The 16,898-nt window shown below is 42.7% G+C and overlaps 2 protein-coding genes across 3 annotated transcripts in view; both read right to left on the bottom strand.

Annotated features, from left to right (window-relative positions):
• Nucleotides 1-1,005: 1,005 nt before the first annotated feature.
• map1lc3b (microtubule-associated protein 1 light chain 3 beta) lies at nucleotides 1,006-8,289 on the bottom strand. Its single transcript, XM_069715135.1, has 4 exons — nucleotides 8,185-8,289; nucleotides 4,913-4,968; nucleotides 3,069-3,175; nucleotides 1,006-2,434 (listed from the first exon to the last, which is right to left on the bottom strand). Exons 1-4 carry the CDS (start codon nucleotides 8,222-8,224, stop codon nucleotides 2,266-2,268), a joined length of 372 nt encoding a protein of 123 aa, XP_069571236.1. The 5' UTR covers nucleotides 8,225-8,289; the 3' UTR covers nucleotides 1,006-2,265.
• Nucleotides 8,290-15,625: 7,336 nt separating this feature from the next.
• det1 (DET1 partner of COP1 E3 ubiquitin ligase) overlaps nucleotides 15,626-16,898 on the bottom strand; it is an 8,368-nt gene continuing 7,095 nt past the window's right edge. For both annotated transcript variants that reach the window (XM_069715167.1, XM_069715168.1), the window contains exon 9: nucleotides 15,626-16,310. In XM_069715167.1, coding sequence (XP_069571268.1) covers nucleotides 16,121-16,310 — 190 coding nt within the window. In that variant the 3' untranslated portion in view covers nucleotides 15,626-16,120. The remainder of the gene's footprint in view (nucleotides 16,311-16,898) is intronic.

Genomic DNA, 16,898 nt, shown 5'->3' with positions numbered 1-16,898 from the left:
TGTTGTTGTTGTTGTTGTTTTATTGTCTTTATGCCTAAAGGACGCCGAGCACAGTAGAGTTCAAAGAAAGAAGAAAGAAAACTAAACAAAATAGAGAGACAGGAAAGTGTTTGGGAGGTCTGTGACTGAGGAGGAGTTGCTGGGCCGGACCCAGGACTCTTCATCTGTACCCCCGGAGGGCGCAGCGTGGGGGGGGGGAGGGGGGAGGGAGGGGGTATTTAAAATACTGAACATTAAAGATGCCTTAAAATAAGTCAGCAAATGTGCCTTTTGCGTTGTGATATCAAATGTCTTCGGGGGTTTTTGTTTTTCTCTACCGGGCTCAGAATCAAGCAGCTTCGCGCTCGGCTGAGTTTTAATTCCTCGATTTACGAGGATGTTTTTAAAAACACTTTTATTCAATACGTCGCGTTTATTTTATTTTTTTTAATTTTATGGATCAAACCAAAGATCAAGTTCTTAACTGGACGCGCGGTTCCCGTTTTATTTCTCTTTCAGCCCCGACGTTCGCATGTTGCTTCGTCTTCGGGGAAGTGTGCTTTTTTTCATGTTTTTTATTTTATTTTTTTGTGTGCAAATGTTTGAACAGTTTGTTTCTTCGTAGGTCGGATTTTATATCGCTTATTGTGTTTTAAACAATTGTTTTTCTCTGAACTATGAGGGAAAAAAAATGTGTTTGGGTAATAAAATATTTTCTGCCTTTCGTCGCATTGTTCTCGTTATATTTATGTTCAAGTTGTAAATTCATAAGAAACATTGAGGCCTTGATTGGACTTTAAAAGTCCTTCACATATTTAAGACGACATGCTTTCGTATGACTTTTTTTTTAATCATATTTCAATGACATTTATGGATTAAAGGTCAAAATAACAGTAATTAAACTTTTTTTCTTTTTCTCTTTTTATTGTTTACAAAATACCAACATAAATACATAAAGGAGGCTTTGTGATATTGCTGCTGTGTGTGTGTGTGTGTGTGTGTAACGAACACACACACACACGTGGCTTTTCACTAGTCAGGAAATTTTAAAACATTTAAAAAAAAAAAAAAAGCTTCACAGACGGCAGACAGAAGAGTCGAGACGCGGCGGAATTAAAAAAAAAAAAAATCACATAAAAAAAAAGAAAGAAACCAAAAGTGATAAAAAAACAAAACAACCGGTGATATAAAAAGCAGCGAAGACCTCGACCTGGTCCGGAAGATGGTGAGGAAGAGGAGAAGGGTGAAGAATGCAGCCCTTAAAACAAAACAAAAAAACACTGTGCAGGTCAAAGGTCAACCTGCACGCTGTCTTTTCCTCTGTTTTTTTTTATTATTATTACTTTACACCAAAAAGGAACAAAAAAAAACAAGATTGAACATGATTCCTCATCAGCATTTTTTTCCCCACAAACACACACCATCATCATCATCATCATCATCATCATCCATTCACACACGCTCCTTTGTAGTACGTCCAAAATCAACTTGGTTACGCTCTCACAGGAACCCCGCCCCTTTTTATTTATTTTTTTAATTTTTGAATATATCTAAACTCAATATATCTAAACTCAATATATCTAAACTCAATATATCTGTACACCGAGGCATTTCAAACTACAATCGTCTGTTTGAAGCGGTTTCCTTATATGTTGTTTTTTTAGTTACAGTGAAGGACGTTAGGACGCCGGGAGGGATTAAAAAAACAACCACACCGTGAGAAGAAGGAAACGTGACGAGAAGCCAACTGCAATAAAAACCTGCGTTAAAAACCTCGAAGCGGAAACCTGTAACTTTCTATCTCTGGCTTCGCTTCATCATCTTAATGTATATATATGTATATATATAAAGAGAGAGAGAGAGAAGGGGGTGGAGCCTCACCACCGGTTACATCACTACCTGAATATATACATGAACATAAACACGGCCGAGGACACGACGCTGGACAGAAACGCCGTGACGGGTTGTTGTTGTTGTTTTTTTTAAACCCGAGAGGACGACGACGACGACGAAGCGACACGCACGAAAACAGACCGGACCGGCCCGAGTCCGTCTGGCGCAGCTCTGCGGTTCTGGTCGACCCCGTGCGGCGTTCTGCTACCTGGTGAGAGCGGCGAGGACACAACCGGTCTCAAACTGAACCAATCAGAGACAGACGAGTGTTTTATAGCAGTTTGTGTCCGTTGTACAGTCGAGACTAAAAAGGTGTGGCGGTGGGGGTGAAGGGGCGGGGCGAACAACTACAATTGTCCAATCGCAGGGCCACAGTGGGAGGAGGGAGGCCGTTCACTGGGCGGAGCCGAAGGTCTCCTGGGAGGCGTACACCATGTAGAGGAAGCCGTCCTGGTCGCGCTCCCGCTCGTACACCTCGGAGATGGGGGCCGACACCGACACCATGCTGTGGCCGTTGACCAGCAGGAAGAAGGCCTGGTTGGAGTTCAGCTGGAGGCGCCTCCTGGTGGAGAGAGGAGGACATGACAGGCGTGAGCAAAAGAAGAAGGCGCTAGATCGGATCTGCCAGAGGAAAATAAGAGGAGAGAAAGAAAGGGAAGAGGAGCTGCGAGGGAGAGTAAAGAAGGTGAGAGGATGGGAAGTTAGAGACGGGGGGGGAAAAAAAGGAGAAATAAGGAGTGGAAACAGTCAGGAAAGGAGATGAAAGAAAAGGAGAGAGGAAGAGAAATGAGAGCAGAAAAGGGAAAAAGGAGACGAGAGTAAAAGAAAACAAAAGAGAAGGAATGAAAGGAGATAAAAGAAAAGAAAGGAAACAAGAAGAAAAGAGAAAAAGCACAAAAACAGAGGAGGTGAAGAAAAGGAGGTGAAATGAAAAGAGAGGAATGAGATGACGAGAATGAATAGAAAGGGAAGAAACAGAGAGGAGAGGAAAACAAAGAGAAGGGAGAAAAGTAAAGTAAAGAAAAGGATTAAAGGAAATAAAGAAGAGAAAAGAGGAAATGAAGACGGGTAAGAATGAGAAAAAAAAGAAAAAGATGGAAGGAGCAGAAAAGGAGATGAAACAAGATTCTAGGAAAGGAGGTGAAGACAAAAGGGAAGAAGGGAGGATGAAAGTAAAGATGAGGTTCGGGGCCCACCGGATGATCTTGATGAGCTCGCTCATGTTGACGTGGTCGGGAACCAGGAACTTGGTCTTGTCCAGGATGGGCAGCTGCTTCTCTCCTTTGTAGCGTTCGATGATCACCTGCAGGAGGAAACGCATCATCAATAAGCGACGCGCCGACGGCCGAAACTGTTCTCAGACCAGCGGCTGATGATCGATGAGAGAACTAATGAGGAAACGGAAAGTCGCAACGCGTTTAAAACCATCACCGGTACTGCGTCACGGGTCCCGTGGTGACTCCTCCCACCGCCCGCTGTGATTGGCTGAACTGTCTCGGAGGTGAATGAACACCGTTAACGTCTCCCGTGACATTTATCAAAAACATTTTGTTCATTTTTGAAGTTTACGTGAAGTAGATCAACACTGTTGAAAATAAAAAAAACAGCCACAACAAAAGAAAAGTTTCTTTTTCACCTGAAGTCACATGAAATGAGACGTTTGATGACATCACAAACACCCGAGTCCTTCAGTTTGTTTTATGCGCCCTTAAATGAAAATCTTTGCGATTACTATTATAATAATAATAATAATAATTATTATTATTATAATCTGTACTACGTTGGTTAATTACATTTTGCATTGTGATTTTTTTTTTTAAATAATTTGTTTACATCACAATTATTAATTAGTAACTTTGAATTTTTGCTCCTTTTAAACTACGTTGCTGATATAAAACTTGATTTGTAAAACGCATTAAAGCCGAGTTTCAAATTATTGCTGAGAGCAATCAAATGAACTGTTTCACAAGTTTTCTCTTCCTCGGCTGTTGTTTGTTTATCATCTCGTCTCGCGTTTCCATTTATTGTTTTTACACAAATACGATCATAATAGTGCTCAAAAAGTTGCATCACTTTAATGGAAAAAAACATCGATTAGTATTAAGACTGATAACAACTAAACCAGCTTTACGTGCACATATTTGTTGAGGGTCTCAGGTTCTCCTCCCCCACAAGCAAAATCTGACATAATATAGTATATATATATATATATATATATATATATATATATATATATATATATATACTATATATATATAAAATATATATATATACACATATATATATATATATATATATATGTATGTATATGTATATATTTTAATTATTGGGGTTTTTTCCCATATTTTGAAGGACATAATACAGCATCTCTGACTATTTAATGAAGTTCTGGATAACAACCAACGTGTGCATGTAAAGCTGCTGTAGCTGCTGCTCATTAAGAGGCTGTAATCACCTCCTCCCACCCCCCCCTCCCTCCCCCCTCCCTCCCCTCCAGGCTCCTCTGTGGCTGTCTGAATGGAGTTACATTACAGTGACACAGCGCATCTGCCTCTGATCTCAACACTTAGTGTGACACAGCACTTCCTTTTTTTTATAACCTCATGAGAGTGACACAGGAAACACACACACACACACACACACACACACACACACACACACACACACACACACACACACACACACACACACACACACACACACACACACACACACACACACAGCAGATGGAGAGCTTGCGGAGATACTCGATCCCCAAAAAAACACAAAACCGAGCAGGTGAAACTCCAGCTTTGTTTATCGGTGGTTGCTAAGAGACAGCTAACTTATGAGCATCCATTTTCTCTAAAGACTCCGGAAACAAGCGGCGGCCGATCGCTCAGACTAAAGTGATAAAAAAAAAACGTCGGCCGGACAGAAGAGAAGCAGAAATGCGTTATCATGACGTGGAGCAAATGTCACGTTCACTCTCAGCTTTGAGCTTTTGTTTTTATTTTTGTTTGTATTTCTTCTGGTGGCGTGCAGCTTTGTTTGAACTCACGGGGATCTTGTTCGGGTGCTGCTCTCGGATCAGCCTGACATCTTCTACTCGCTGTTCTGTGGAGCAGAAACAAACAAAAACCAGAGGATCCAGAATCAGCTGACGAAACACAAACGAGGTCAAAGACAAAGAAGACACAGACACCGAGGCGGTCGGCCGCTCCGCCTCCATTTGCATACGGCGTTTTAAAAATCCTCCCCGGCGGGTTGTGAACGTGTTCACACGAAGAGCTGCAGTTCAACAGGTTCGAGTCCACGTCACGGCTTCTACGGAACACGATTAATTACACACACACACAAAACCCAAAACATAATAAGATTACAGGCTTTATATCGAGCCGAATAAAATAAAATAAAACATCTGGGAACGGCGTATTAAATAAAACTGCTTAGCGGAGTAAAGACTCTCTGGTGAAAAACATAATGAGCTTTACTGAAATCCACTCGTGGTGCAACAACAGCGATTAGCAGGACCGCCGGTCCGAAAAGTTCTGATCCACTCAGTTTCTGGTCCGAAGGGTTTGAACACCGTTTGGTAAAACACGCCGAACAAACGCATCACAGCTGCATCATATCCTGTATTTTGTATTTATGTCGAGGGTGTCTCCTACAAAATGGCGGCGGCCTCCCAACCGAACGGGTTCGAGACAATCTAGAAGCAAAAAAAAAATGTTTTTAATTCTTTGCGGCGAAGATCAAAATTTACTTGGTTTCAACTTTGGTAAGTAAATCTTACATTAGAGCAGCTTACTTGATCTGAGCCGAAACAACACCAAGCCCCGCCCACCTATCATACCGCTTTATGAGGCCTAATATCTAATTAATAATGGTGGCACCGTTATGACTCTTATTATTATTATTGACTATTTCATGAGAAGTTGAATGGGAGTCTGCCCTCTAGTGGCCATTAGTGGTATCGCCCTTTCAGGCACTTCCGCGTCAGCCTCACTTTTCAGGCCCTACGGCCACTTTTATATCCAGTTTATATAATAGAAGTGATCGCTTGGCGTGCGAGACGTTTAGGGAACGTCGGTAAATTGCAGCGTCTACAGAAAACAACCAGGGTTACACTCCCCCCCCCCCCCTCCCACCCCTCCAACCTGCATGAAAACTAAAGATCCGTTCAGTGCTGCGTGATGTCGTTTTTCTTTTGTTTTGTTAAAATGGATCTCATTTACTAAAAGTACCGCTCAAGACCCGGTATGACCCCCGGCCCGCCTCCTTTAACCGCCCGTACGATACGATCACTGCGACGACTCCAAAGAGCAGGTCGGTAAACTCGGCTCCTGATTGGACGAACCGCTCGCTCACCCGTGACCCGTGGGCCAAAACAAACAAACAAAAACAAACACACACAAAAAAAAAAAAAACTTCAAGCTTTCTGCACTTTGGACCGACGGCAGAGAAAAAAAAAAAATCTAATTCACCCGACAAACATCTCAGATTTCGAGGCCTCGAAGAAGAAGAAGAAGAATAAAACGTTTGTCGTCTGTCGCTGAAGCTTTTTGATTTACTGCCGTTCGGTCTTGTGATCCACCGCTGAAAAAGGTTTGCTCAGAAAGACACAAGTCTTCCTGAACATTTCCAGCGTGAAACATAATTACGCTTCGTTTGGGAGCAGAATGAGGAAGCTCGGCGCGCAGTCAGCTTCTCGTGACCCGAAAACGGACGCTAAAAAAACCAAAACCAAAAAAAAAAAAGAGGGTAGAAAATGAAGTCGGAGGCCGCTGGAAGATTCCTCGTGGTTTCCTGACTGCATGTTTTTATTTTCATGACGAACGGCGAGAGGCATGCAGCCGCTCACTCGCCGCTGAACTCGAACCTGTTGACTCGAGACGGGTCGATAAAAGGAGTAAACACAAGGCAGAGATAAAAAATAAAAAATAAATAAACCCTCGTAAACAAACCACTAATATACTAAACTAGCCAGCAGGTAGTTTAGTCGCAGCGTCATGTGACCTGGAGGTTTCTGCCCTCACGGGCAAAAAACCGTCAAGTCAGCCTTTTTTTTTAAACATTTTTTAGTCATACAGGGAAATATATACATGACACACACGGGTACATACATGGATTTAAGTAAAACTACTTCCATCCAACATACATTCATTAACCGCTCCACTCATTAGATTTAGAGTAGATAAATTTAGAGGAACTCGCATCATCTGGGAAGCTGCTGCAGATTTTTAGTGCTGACAAAATGAAAAGATTTGGATGCAAAAAAAAATAAAAAATGCTGTATCGTCATTACTTCATTTTTCATCATGACTTTCTGCAACATACTTGAAACGCTGTTTAAATTTAAACGTATGGACACCCGAGTACACATTTGAGGTACTAGTACTGTACTCGAGTATTTTCAGTTGGCCAACTTCTACTCTTTTACGCCACAGCTTTAGTTACTAATAACTTTTTAAGATTGCAGTTTTATACCAAATCTGAAGGATTACATATTCCTTAAATTGGTTGAATTGAAAATGATTCTTCATTATTAGCTTCAAGTTGCACAGTTTCACACAACGTGTTCATGATCAACCCCAGTAAAGATATGGATGTGTTGTGTGTGGAGTCCTGCAGGGGCATAAAGCAGAAACCGAAACTAAAATTTAAAAAAAATACAAATATCTGCATCGAGGCTTGAAACAAAAACACGAAAGGAGGAGGTAAAACTCGACCTGCTTCGGCACCATTTTAGATCCCGTTTGGGCCCTTTTGAACCCCCCTGTCCCCTGTCCTCTGTCCTCTGTCCCATCCCCCAATCCTGCAGCTCTGCCTTCCCCACACCACTTTTTGTTTTTTGCTGCTCTGATGCTAGTAAACACGGAGGAGATGCAGGGCCTCGCAAAGCAAATGGCTCCCATTCTGCTCTCCACCTAAAGGACCGGAGGAAGGGAGGAAAGGAGGGAGGGAGGGAGGAAGGAAGGGAGGAAGGAGGGAGGCGATGCCTCGTTTTCTTCAGCACAAGTTGAAACGAGGCCTCGGGGTGTGTTTAGGTCTTTTTTTCTTCTTCTTTTTTTTTTAATTAGAAGTGCAGACACGAATACCAGCTTTACAAAATGAACGCTTGACACTGCGATATAAACAACAACAACAACAACAACAACAACAGTCTTTCTAGCTGACCGGGCTCACATTAACGTCGTGTTTTCACTTTGTCACAGTTCAGAGGGGAGAAATTCAGCCTGCAGCTTTTCATACCAAAAAAATAATAATAAAAAATAAAAGGACAAAACCAAAAGGAGTGTAAAATGTGAAGAATAACGAGGAGAAACCTACCGAACGTCCTTCTTTGTTTGAAGGTTTTTTCTGAAGGCATACTGCGTCAAAGTCAGCGGAAGTAACCGACGGCTGTAATGAAAGCGACGACAATGTGGGTGTTTTTTTTTTAAAGAAAAGGAGCTTTAAAAACACGTTTTATAAAACCGTTGTGGGTTTTTGTTGTCGGTACCACAAGCTAACCAAAGAGAGAGCGAGAGGACCGTCGGGTGGGAAGCAGGAGTTTCGAGCTGGTGTTGACGTCGTCGCTTCCTTCCTCTCTCTGCCTGGTTTCATCGGGACGAGCTCGCGCAAGCAAAACAAACCCGTCAGCTGGCCTCTGACGTCACGCGCCGCCCTCTCATCTGCGTCCTTTTTTTTATTTTTTTTATTTTTAAATGCCCGATAAGCTCCCGTGTAAACATCAAGGAAATAATGCTCAGTGGCTTCAATTTAATACACTTTAAAAATAATAATAATAATTAAGTAAATAAATAAACACATTTATTACGTAAATATCTATTTATTTTTAGGAGTATTATTATTTTGTATTATCATTATAAAAAAAAATTTAAAATCACTGATAACAGGCATTAATAAATGTAAAGGTGCTACTGTTAGCTAAGTTATCCATTAAAACAAAAATAAAACAACCAGGTTGCTAAAGTATTCATCCACCTTTTACTTAAGTAAAAGTACTAATACCACACTGTGAAAATATTCCGTTATGAGTAATGTAAAGTACGTAGGAAAGTAAGAGTACACACTATGGTAAATGCTCGTTGTCAGTTAGATCTTTTTTATAAACTGAATCAATATCACCTAAAACAAGATCTGATTTTCATGCAGGTCCTAAAAGTAGAGAAAGAGAACCTAATCAAACAAATGAGACAAAAATATGATACTTGGTCATTTCTTTATTGAGGAAAATGATTCAATATTGCCCTGAGATGGACTGGCAGACCTGTCTTCAAGTACTTAAATATTATATTTAGCTTATAACGTAGAATACTTTTCTTAACCAATTAAAGAACAACAAGAATCATCAGATTTGACATTACACTTTGTGGTTTTCTGTGGAAAAGGAAGTGTACAAAACTGTAATCTTAAAAGTTATCAGTAACTAAAGCCTCCTCGATTTAATAGAGTACAAGTTGGCCAATAAAGTTGCATTAAATGAAAATACTCAAGTACAGTACTAGTACCTCAAATTTGTACTTAAGTACGGTACTTAAATGAATGTAATTGGTCACATTGAAGCACTTAAAAACAACAAGTTAGTCCAGGAGCAAGCAAAACAAAAGAAGGGTCCAAAAAAAGTTGAAAAGGATTACGTCAAGCAGCATGCAAAGTCGTACATCCAGACATACAACTGATTTGTCTCATAATTCATCCATCTTACCGGCATATTTAATACAAGCAGGAATGTGTTGTTGGAGCTCCTTTCGGTACTTTAATCTATAAAACATGTAAAAACCTGCAAAGTAAGATCGACCTGCATGTGGTAGAATAAAACCTTCAACATGTTCCTCAAATAAAAACGCCTGTAAACTGTTGTCAAATCCATCGTTTCAGTAAATATATTTCATTGGGTGAAAGTCGACGAGTGGCTGCAGGATTCCTGTTTGTCCAGCAGGTGGAGAAGTCTGATCACCTGTTGCTGTCAGAGGAACCAGAACCGCATCTCTATTTTTTTTTTTTTTTTTTTTACTTCCTGCAAAAAAAAAAAAAAAAAAACAACAACACTGAAGCCAATCAGCACATCGGTTTGTCTTTACACGGTAATGATGGACAGGTTTAATACTGCAGGTGGACCCCCGTGTTAGTTTTAATAACAGAGAAGACACACGTGCTAAAGTACGTCGTCCTCTTCCTCCCTCGTCTTTCCTGTTTTGTTTAAACACAAAAGGCCTCGAGGGTTTTTTTTAGTTTTTTTTTTTTTAGATCAGTCATGTTGCGAAACCTTCCCTGCAGACTTCCACCTGAAACACCCCCCAAGTCGTGCTCACTCAGGTGTGTGTGTGTGTGTGTGTGTGTGTGTGTGTGTGTGTGTGTGTGTGTGTGTGTGTGTGTGTGTTGCAGAGAAATGACTGTTCGGATGTGTGCACGTGTTGTGGCGCCCAGCTGAGTGATGTCTGGGTCAGAGGTGAAGTCGGTCAGAAACCATCTCCCACCGTCCGGCTGTGTGTTGTGCCTCGGTGTGGCGCTGGGCCCTTCGGGGGGGGGGGGGGTGTGTGTGCGCTTTGTATCTGTGCACACACACACACCTCTGAGCCGACCCCCCCCACCCCCTCTTCAGTCAAATATTAGCTTCGCTGCAAACCCTCCCGGCTCATTAGGTGGGTGGTGTTGTGATTTCACCGGCTCTCACCATGGGGGGAGGGAGGGAGGGGGTGAGGGAGGGAGGGGGGGATCCTCGTGACCGACAACCCGGTTATTTTCGCGATATGAAATGTTGACACTGTTACAGCTGTCAAGTGTGTTGCAGGAGGGGGGGGGGGGGGAGAGGGGAGAGGGGCAATGGCGGTCGATACCAATAACAGGTGAAGGATATGAAGGGTGCAAAGGTTGGACGACGGGTCGGTGGCTAAGCCTCATTGATCCGCGGCATTAAATTAAAAGAGTGGAAAGCAGTCGGTTTTAGAGGAGAAGTGTCAAATCACATTTATTACAAAAGGAAAATTTTGTTGTTGTTGTTGTTTTAAATAGACTTAATGGTAAAAAATAAGAAAAAAAAGAGGTCAACAGGACGCTGCCACTTGTGACAAAAAACCCCGACATTTCAATGCAGATGATATTCTGTTATATTTCGGTCTCTTTGGACACTAATGGCTTAAATCAAAACCTCCACATGCAGATATCAACAACTGAGTGCAACTACATTTGCTCCCATTTCGATCTCCTCCCATCTAATATCACTACTTCCTGCTGAATCTCTTTATTATCTTTAAGATAAGGTCTTTTTTTTTCTATCCGCCAAGAACTTAGAAACAGATTTTTTTTTTCGTGCATCCAGTTTATCCCAGTTGGGATAAAGACCTTGTTTTATTTGGTTTCATTGTATTTTATAATCATATTTTATTAACTGTTGCTTATCGTCTTTTTTTTTTCTTCAAATGTACGTAAAGTTTATCGCAGTTTCTTTTTCCAATCATTGTTACCGGAAGTTGCTTTAATGTTTGCAGACTATACCTAAAATTTAAATTTGCGTGGCAAAATCCTGAAATCCCTGCGGGGGTGGCTGGACGTGAACTCTGCAGGTTTCTACTGTATATAAGCGTCAGAAGTCCTTCACGATTCAATTCAGTTTTTAAATTGACTGTAAAAAAATAAAATCTTTGTCGAGCAGATACGTTTAGTGTTGAAGACGCCGTCGGCCTTTTCTCCCGGAGACGAGACGTTCCTGATTTGATTAAATGTGGCGCAGGTGAAAGGAGCAAAGCCGGAGAGATTTTGCTTCAAATGTGAGCAGAAGGATATATTCTGATCATAAATAAACCCCGAGGTTTTTTGATGCCTATTTTCCAAATAATGACGGGATTATTTTTCAGATGGACCTCCAGAAAACTAATAAGAAGAAGCGACTTTAGCTAAAACACACACAGAGATAACTTTGGATTTGATGAGAGAAGTTGAATGGGAGTCTATGGAGCCGGAGGACTTTTGGAGCCGACCTCTAGTGGCACTCGCTGGTATTGCGGTTCAAGGCGCTTCAACATCGACCTCCGTTTTGTTTAGACCACTTCGGGATCCGTCATATAAACATGACAACACGGTAGATATTCCATATATAGAGCAATTAAAGGTGTAAATAATCATAAAGCGAGTTTCCCCAATGAAACAGAAGGAGGGTAACCGAGTGCGACGACAGTCAAAGCGGGATATAAAACATCGAAATGCAGCAATCCTCTCTGGAGTAATAAAACTGGCCCTTCAGTCATCAGTGGATGTTCTGTCTGCTTTTTTTTATTTTTTATATGTCACAGGATAATGAAATCCCCTCCTGGTAAAGCTTCCCTGACCTTTTGTCACGCACCTTGTATCCATATGATTACACGTTCATCCATCACCAGCCTGGCCTGTATTTTTCCACCAGTTTGAGTGGCAACAAGCCGTCCTGATGGATAAGATGTTCCTCGGGGGAATAAATCAGCATCGAGAGGAGTTTGTGTTCGGTTTCCTTCCTCTACAGAAAGATGACGGTTGCAGTTCGTTTTTTTTGTGGTTTTTTTTTGGTATTTCTTTGGCTTCTTCCTCCTTTTGATTTCCTCATTCAAACTTTTCCAACAAAAAAATAAAACGGAGGCAGGAAAACAGATCACAGTCGAGAAGTTCAATCAACAGCTAATCTTTCAAATCTGGAAGCTTTAAAGCTGTTTTTTTCTGAGGCCTCGAAATCGTTTCTGCATTCGCTCACTTTGGCCTTTTTTCTGACAGAAAACTGGATTACAACATCGACTTTGTCTCTGAAGTCTCTAAATAGGATTGCGACAAGATTCTCGACATTTGAACTTTAATCTTAAAACGGTATTTCAACTTTATTCTCAATATTTTGACTATATTCCTAAACTGGTATTTCAACTATATTTTCGGCATTTCAACTTAATTCGCGACAAAATCTAAATTTATTCTCGAAACTTTGACTTTATTCTCAAAAAGGTATTTTAACTTGATTCTCGAGATTTCAACTTTTTTTTCTTGAGATTTCGACTTTATTGTCGACAGTTACTGAAAGATCTTATTTCTTTTCCTTAAATGTAGCCTTGATGCTTAATTATAATAATATACTATGTAAATGTAATAATAATAATATAATAATAATAAACATATCCCATTAATGAACGTTCACTCAGACCGACTTCCTCGTGTCTTTAATGTTGCTGTGGACAAATTATAGCTCAAAACCTCCAGATGTTCCTGGGTCGTGAGGATTTTTTGTTTTGGTCGATCTTCACGCCTTCAAAAAGGCCGTCTGAGGGTTCACATCTGGTTTCGGGGTTAAAAGTGAAGAACGAGGTTGAGATGAACATCTCCGGGAAACCAATGTTAGGTCACTGTGATGTCCTCCGGAGTCACGGAAACAACTCTCGGTGTGAATTTCCAAATCCTCTTCGAACAAAGTTGGCGGTTGCTGAATTACTTTTTGACCACAAAACGGACAAAATGAGACGACCTGGAAACAGAAGATGGAGATCCCTGACGCTGCTGCTGCTGCTTCTAAACCCGCCGCGACTGAAAATTTAAAAAAATGTACATTGCAGAGATCCATTTCTGTTTTGTCTATCTTGTGCGTAGTTGAGCGTGAGTCCAGCCGCCGCCTCGGCAGCCTCGACCTCGCTGCGTTTTGTAGATGTCCCCGTTGTCTGGATGCTGAAACGTGTCCGTCGGAGACGGCTCGGCTCGGCGAGGACGAAGCGCCGCGACGGGAAAGGGGGGTAGGGGGGGTAGAGGAGGGGGGGGGAACCACACTTTTTTTTTTTTTTTTTTTTAGATTGCATTGGTTGCGCTGTTGCCACGACAACGGCAATTAGAAAAGACTAGGTTACCAAGGAAGCAGAGAGCGGTTATGTTTCCGTAGCAACCAAGGTCAGGAGGAGAAGGCTCCGAGTTTACCTGATTCTCAGGAATGAGACGGATACGACATATTTTGTCATCGCGCTAAGTGACGGAGGAGGAGGGGAGTTGGGGGGGAGGGAGGGGAGGGGGAGGAGGGCATCGGGTTCAACGCGAGAGATCTGTTTCCTCCTCGGCGGCGAAGTGAGCATCTCGTGGAAAATAAGTTGAGTTAAGAGTTAACATTTCCGTGCAGAATATATATATAAATAAATATATATAAGAAAAAAAATAAAAAGTGTCTTGAAAACAAACATGAAGTGTAAGATTTCTTTTCTGTCGGCGGCGCGTCTGCCAACATAATATAATGTCGGCCCGTCTGCACCTGCTGCGTGAACTTCCTGTAATTAGTCGATTATCACAGCTTGTCGTCGCCGACTTACACAAACACGCCGCGTAACGACGACGACATCCTGCGGCCTCCAGATAGCGCTCGGCGGCGCAAAGCTCCCACTCCTCCGCGCTCTCACCGGTTCTCCCATCATCCCTTCTGTTTGTAAACACCCCCCCCCCACCCCACCCCACCCCACACACACACACACCCTCTCTTTCGCCTTTAAACCCTCGTTAGTTTGTCAGACGCACACACACACACACACACACACACACACACACACACACACACACACACACACGTCCACCGCGGTGTGTAACCAGAGGCTAGTAGAACACTTAATCCCTCAGCACCTGCTCTCCGTGCCACCCTGACCTCCCTGCAGCTGCCTGGCCGTGTGTGCCTTTTGCCCCCTTATGTGTTTATTATCCATGTCCATGTCTGTGTCCGTGTCCGTGTGTGTGTGTGTGTGTGTGTGTGTGTGTGTGTGTGCGTGGTGTTAAGTCAATTTGCATATTTGTTTGTATCCGCGTGTGCTTTTAATAACACGTTGGCGCTAAACAGATGCGTCAGCGTTGCGGAGCAGATGGAGCCGGTGTAAAACAGCAGCGTCATGATCCTATAGGCGGCCGGAGAGACAGACTGCAGGGATTTCAACATGATGTGACGACGCCTGCAGTGCTGTCTCGTCCGCTCTCTCGCTCTCTGTGAGTGTGTGTGTGTGTGCGTGTGTGTGTGTGTGTGTGTGTGTGTGTTGAAACCGGTGCCAGCATCGTTTCAGCTCCCCGATGAGGTTAAAGATGCAGCGAGATGAAGAACGATGCGGGAAAACGTACCGAATCTGAGTTTCAGTGTGTCTCGATACGTATGCGTGTTAAAATGTAGGAATGCCTCCCCCCCCCCCCCCCCCAATTTTGTTTTTCCGTTTACATACGTAGCTGCAGTACGTCCTAAAAGTAACGAGCACGCTTCCATTTAATCTTCTTCTTCCTCCTTTTGTGGGCGGAGCTTCAGCAGAATACGACCATACGACCGGACTATTCAGCACCCCAGAAGTACCAGGATGTTTTCCGGCTCCATCGGTCTCATCGACTGAGCCGCCGAGACAGTTTGGTGGCGCTGAGGCTCCGCCCACAAAAAGGAAGAAGAATCTCGTCCTGTTTTTTTCTTTTTACTTCAAAACGTCGGACTGCGACGGACGTGACCGAGAGGGTCAAAGGTCAAGGCGCATTTTTCATGAAGTAGTACACGTACTATTACTTTTTAAAAGGTAGCTGCAGTACGTACTGAAAGTGGAAAAAAAAAAAAAGGAGACAATAATCTGATGGATATTTATAGTTGGAAGCAGAAAAAGTTTAAAATAAAATAATTCTAGTTTGAGTTCTTTACACACCAATAAAAGCTTAAAATACCACTCGACCTCAGCGACCTGCTGTTCCAATGAACACAACGAGCAAAATTCAGAATATTTTATTGTCAATAAAATATATACAAGCGGTAATATGTTTAAAAAAAAAAAAAAAAAAAAAAAAAAAAAAAAGTAAAATGAATTTGAATTAAAATGACTTTCCTTCCTCGTTCGTGTGAGAAAAAGAAAAAGGTGGGAAGTCCGCCGGTCGCGGACCGACCGGACGAGCGTGTTCTCCTGATATGAAATGAGAACGGCGGGACGGAGAAGAAAAAAAATCCTCCTGCGGCTTCCTCCTCCGTCGCACGTCAATCACTCGCTCCACGTCTCCATTTACACTTATTCCAGCCTCTCCTTCCCCACAGGTCCCTCTTTGTTCGGGTGGGTGGAGGGGTTAGGTGGGGTAGGGTGGGGTGGGGGTGGGGGGGGTGACCACTGTGTGACGGCGAGGGGGGGAAAGAGGAAGAGTGGCTTCTCTGGAGGAGGAGGAGGAGGAGGAGGAGGAGGAGGAGGAGGAGGAGGAGGCGGCCGGCGGAACAAAGTGTGTTTTTGTTTTTTGTGTGTCGTCGGCGTTTTTTGTTTTTTTTCCGGCCTCCTCGTCTTCACGCGCAGACGTGTCTCATGTGGAAGTTGACCACGTACTCGGCGTTGGTGCGCTGCACGGAGATGGCGAAGGGTTCGAACGGGTGGAAGGTGAAGGCCACCAGGCGGCGCACGGCGTGATTGACCGGCCGCCCCAGCAGGCCCGCCTGGATCTTAAACTTCAGCAGCCCCGAGTCTCGGGCGTAGAACCTGGCGGAGAGACGGAGGAGCTGCGGTTAACTCGGTTAACTCGGTTTAAAGAGACTCCGGTCGAGCGTTTTTTGGCCGTCGCCATCTTGTACGCTCCAACACAGCGATGATTAGGCTCCGCCCCCCCCTATTTTGGAGCTAGAATTGACCGCGATAGGAGGGGAGGAGCCCCCCCCCCCACCTCCAAAAAAAAAGATGATCGTGATTGGTTGCTCAGAGAAAAATATTCAGTTTATATAAAAAATAAATACAAAAAAATAAAAACAACCGATCAAAGCAGAGAATCACCTTGAAGATGTTTTGTTGCATTTTTCTTCAAATTAATTCCGTCCGTGGACATTTTTCTTGAAATATTTGCGTTAAATATTTGCACCTTTTGTTGCTTTTTATCCACAATAATGAAAACTGTTTTTTTTTTTTTTTTTTTGAACTATTTGAATGAGCTCCTGTAAAAACACGCGACTAAAGTTACATGTAACTAGTGAGAAACCTCCTGAGACCTCGAGTTTCCCCGTTTTCTTTCTTTCTTTTTTTTTTTTTTTTTGGGGGGGGGCTCAAAATTCAGGACTACTTTTCAACATTTCAAAA

Source organism: Brachyistius frenatus, unplaced genomic scaffold (assembly GCF_029030835.1).
Source record: "Brachyistius frenatus isolate BFR_SWC_R1_liver_20210118 unplaced genomic scaffold, ASM2903083v1 Contig_139, whole genome shotgun sequence".
Lineage (NCBI taxonomy): Eukaryota > Metazoa > Chordata > Actinopteri > Embiotocidae > Brachyistius > Brachyistius frenatus.
The sequence above is the reverse complement of the archived record's forward strand: the minus strand, read 5'-3'. Positions and strand labels throughout refer to the sequence as shown.

Bases quoted from the DNA above. Each gene is read 5' to 3' on its own strand.
- map1lc3b (XM_069715135.1), bottom strand. From the start codon at position 8,224: ATGCCTTCAGAAAAAACCTTCAAACAAAGAAGGACGTTCG. The intron at 4,969-8,184 runs GTAGGTTTCTCC...TCTGCTCCACAG, and splicing joins CAAACAAAGAAGGACGTTCG to AACAGCGAGTAGAAGATGTC. The intron at 2,435-3,068 runs GTGGGCCCCGAA...TCTCTCCACCAG, and splicing joins GAGCTCATCAAGATCATCCG to GAGGCGCCTCCAGCTGAACT.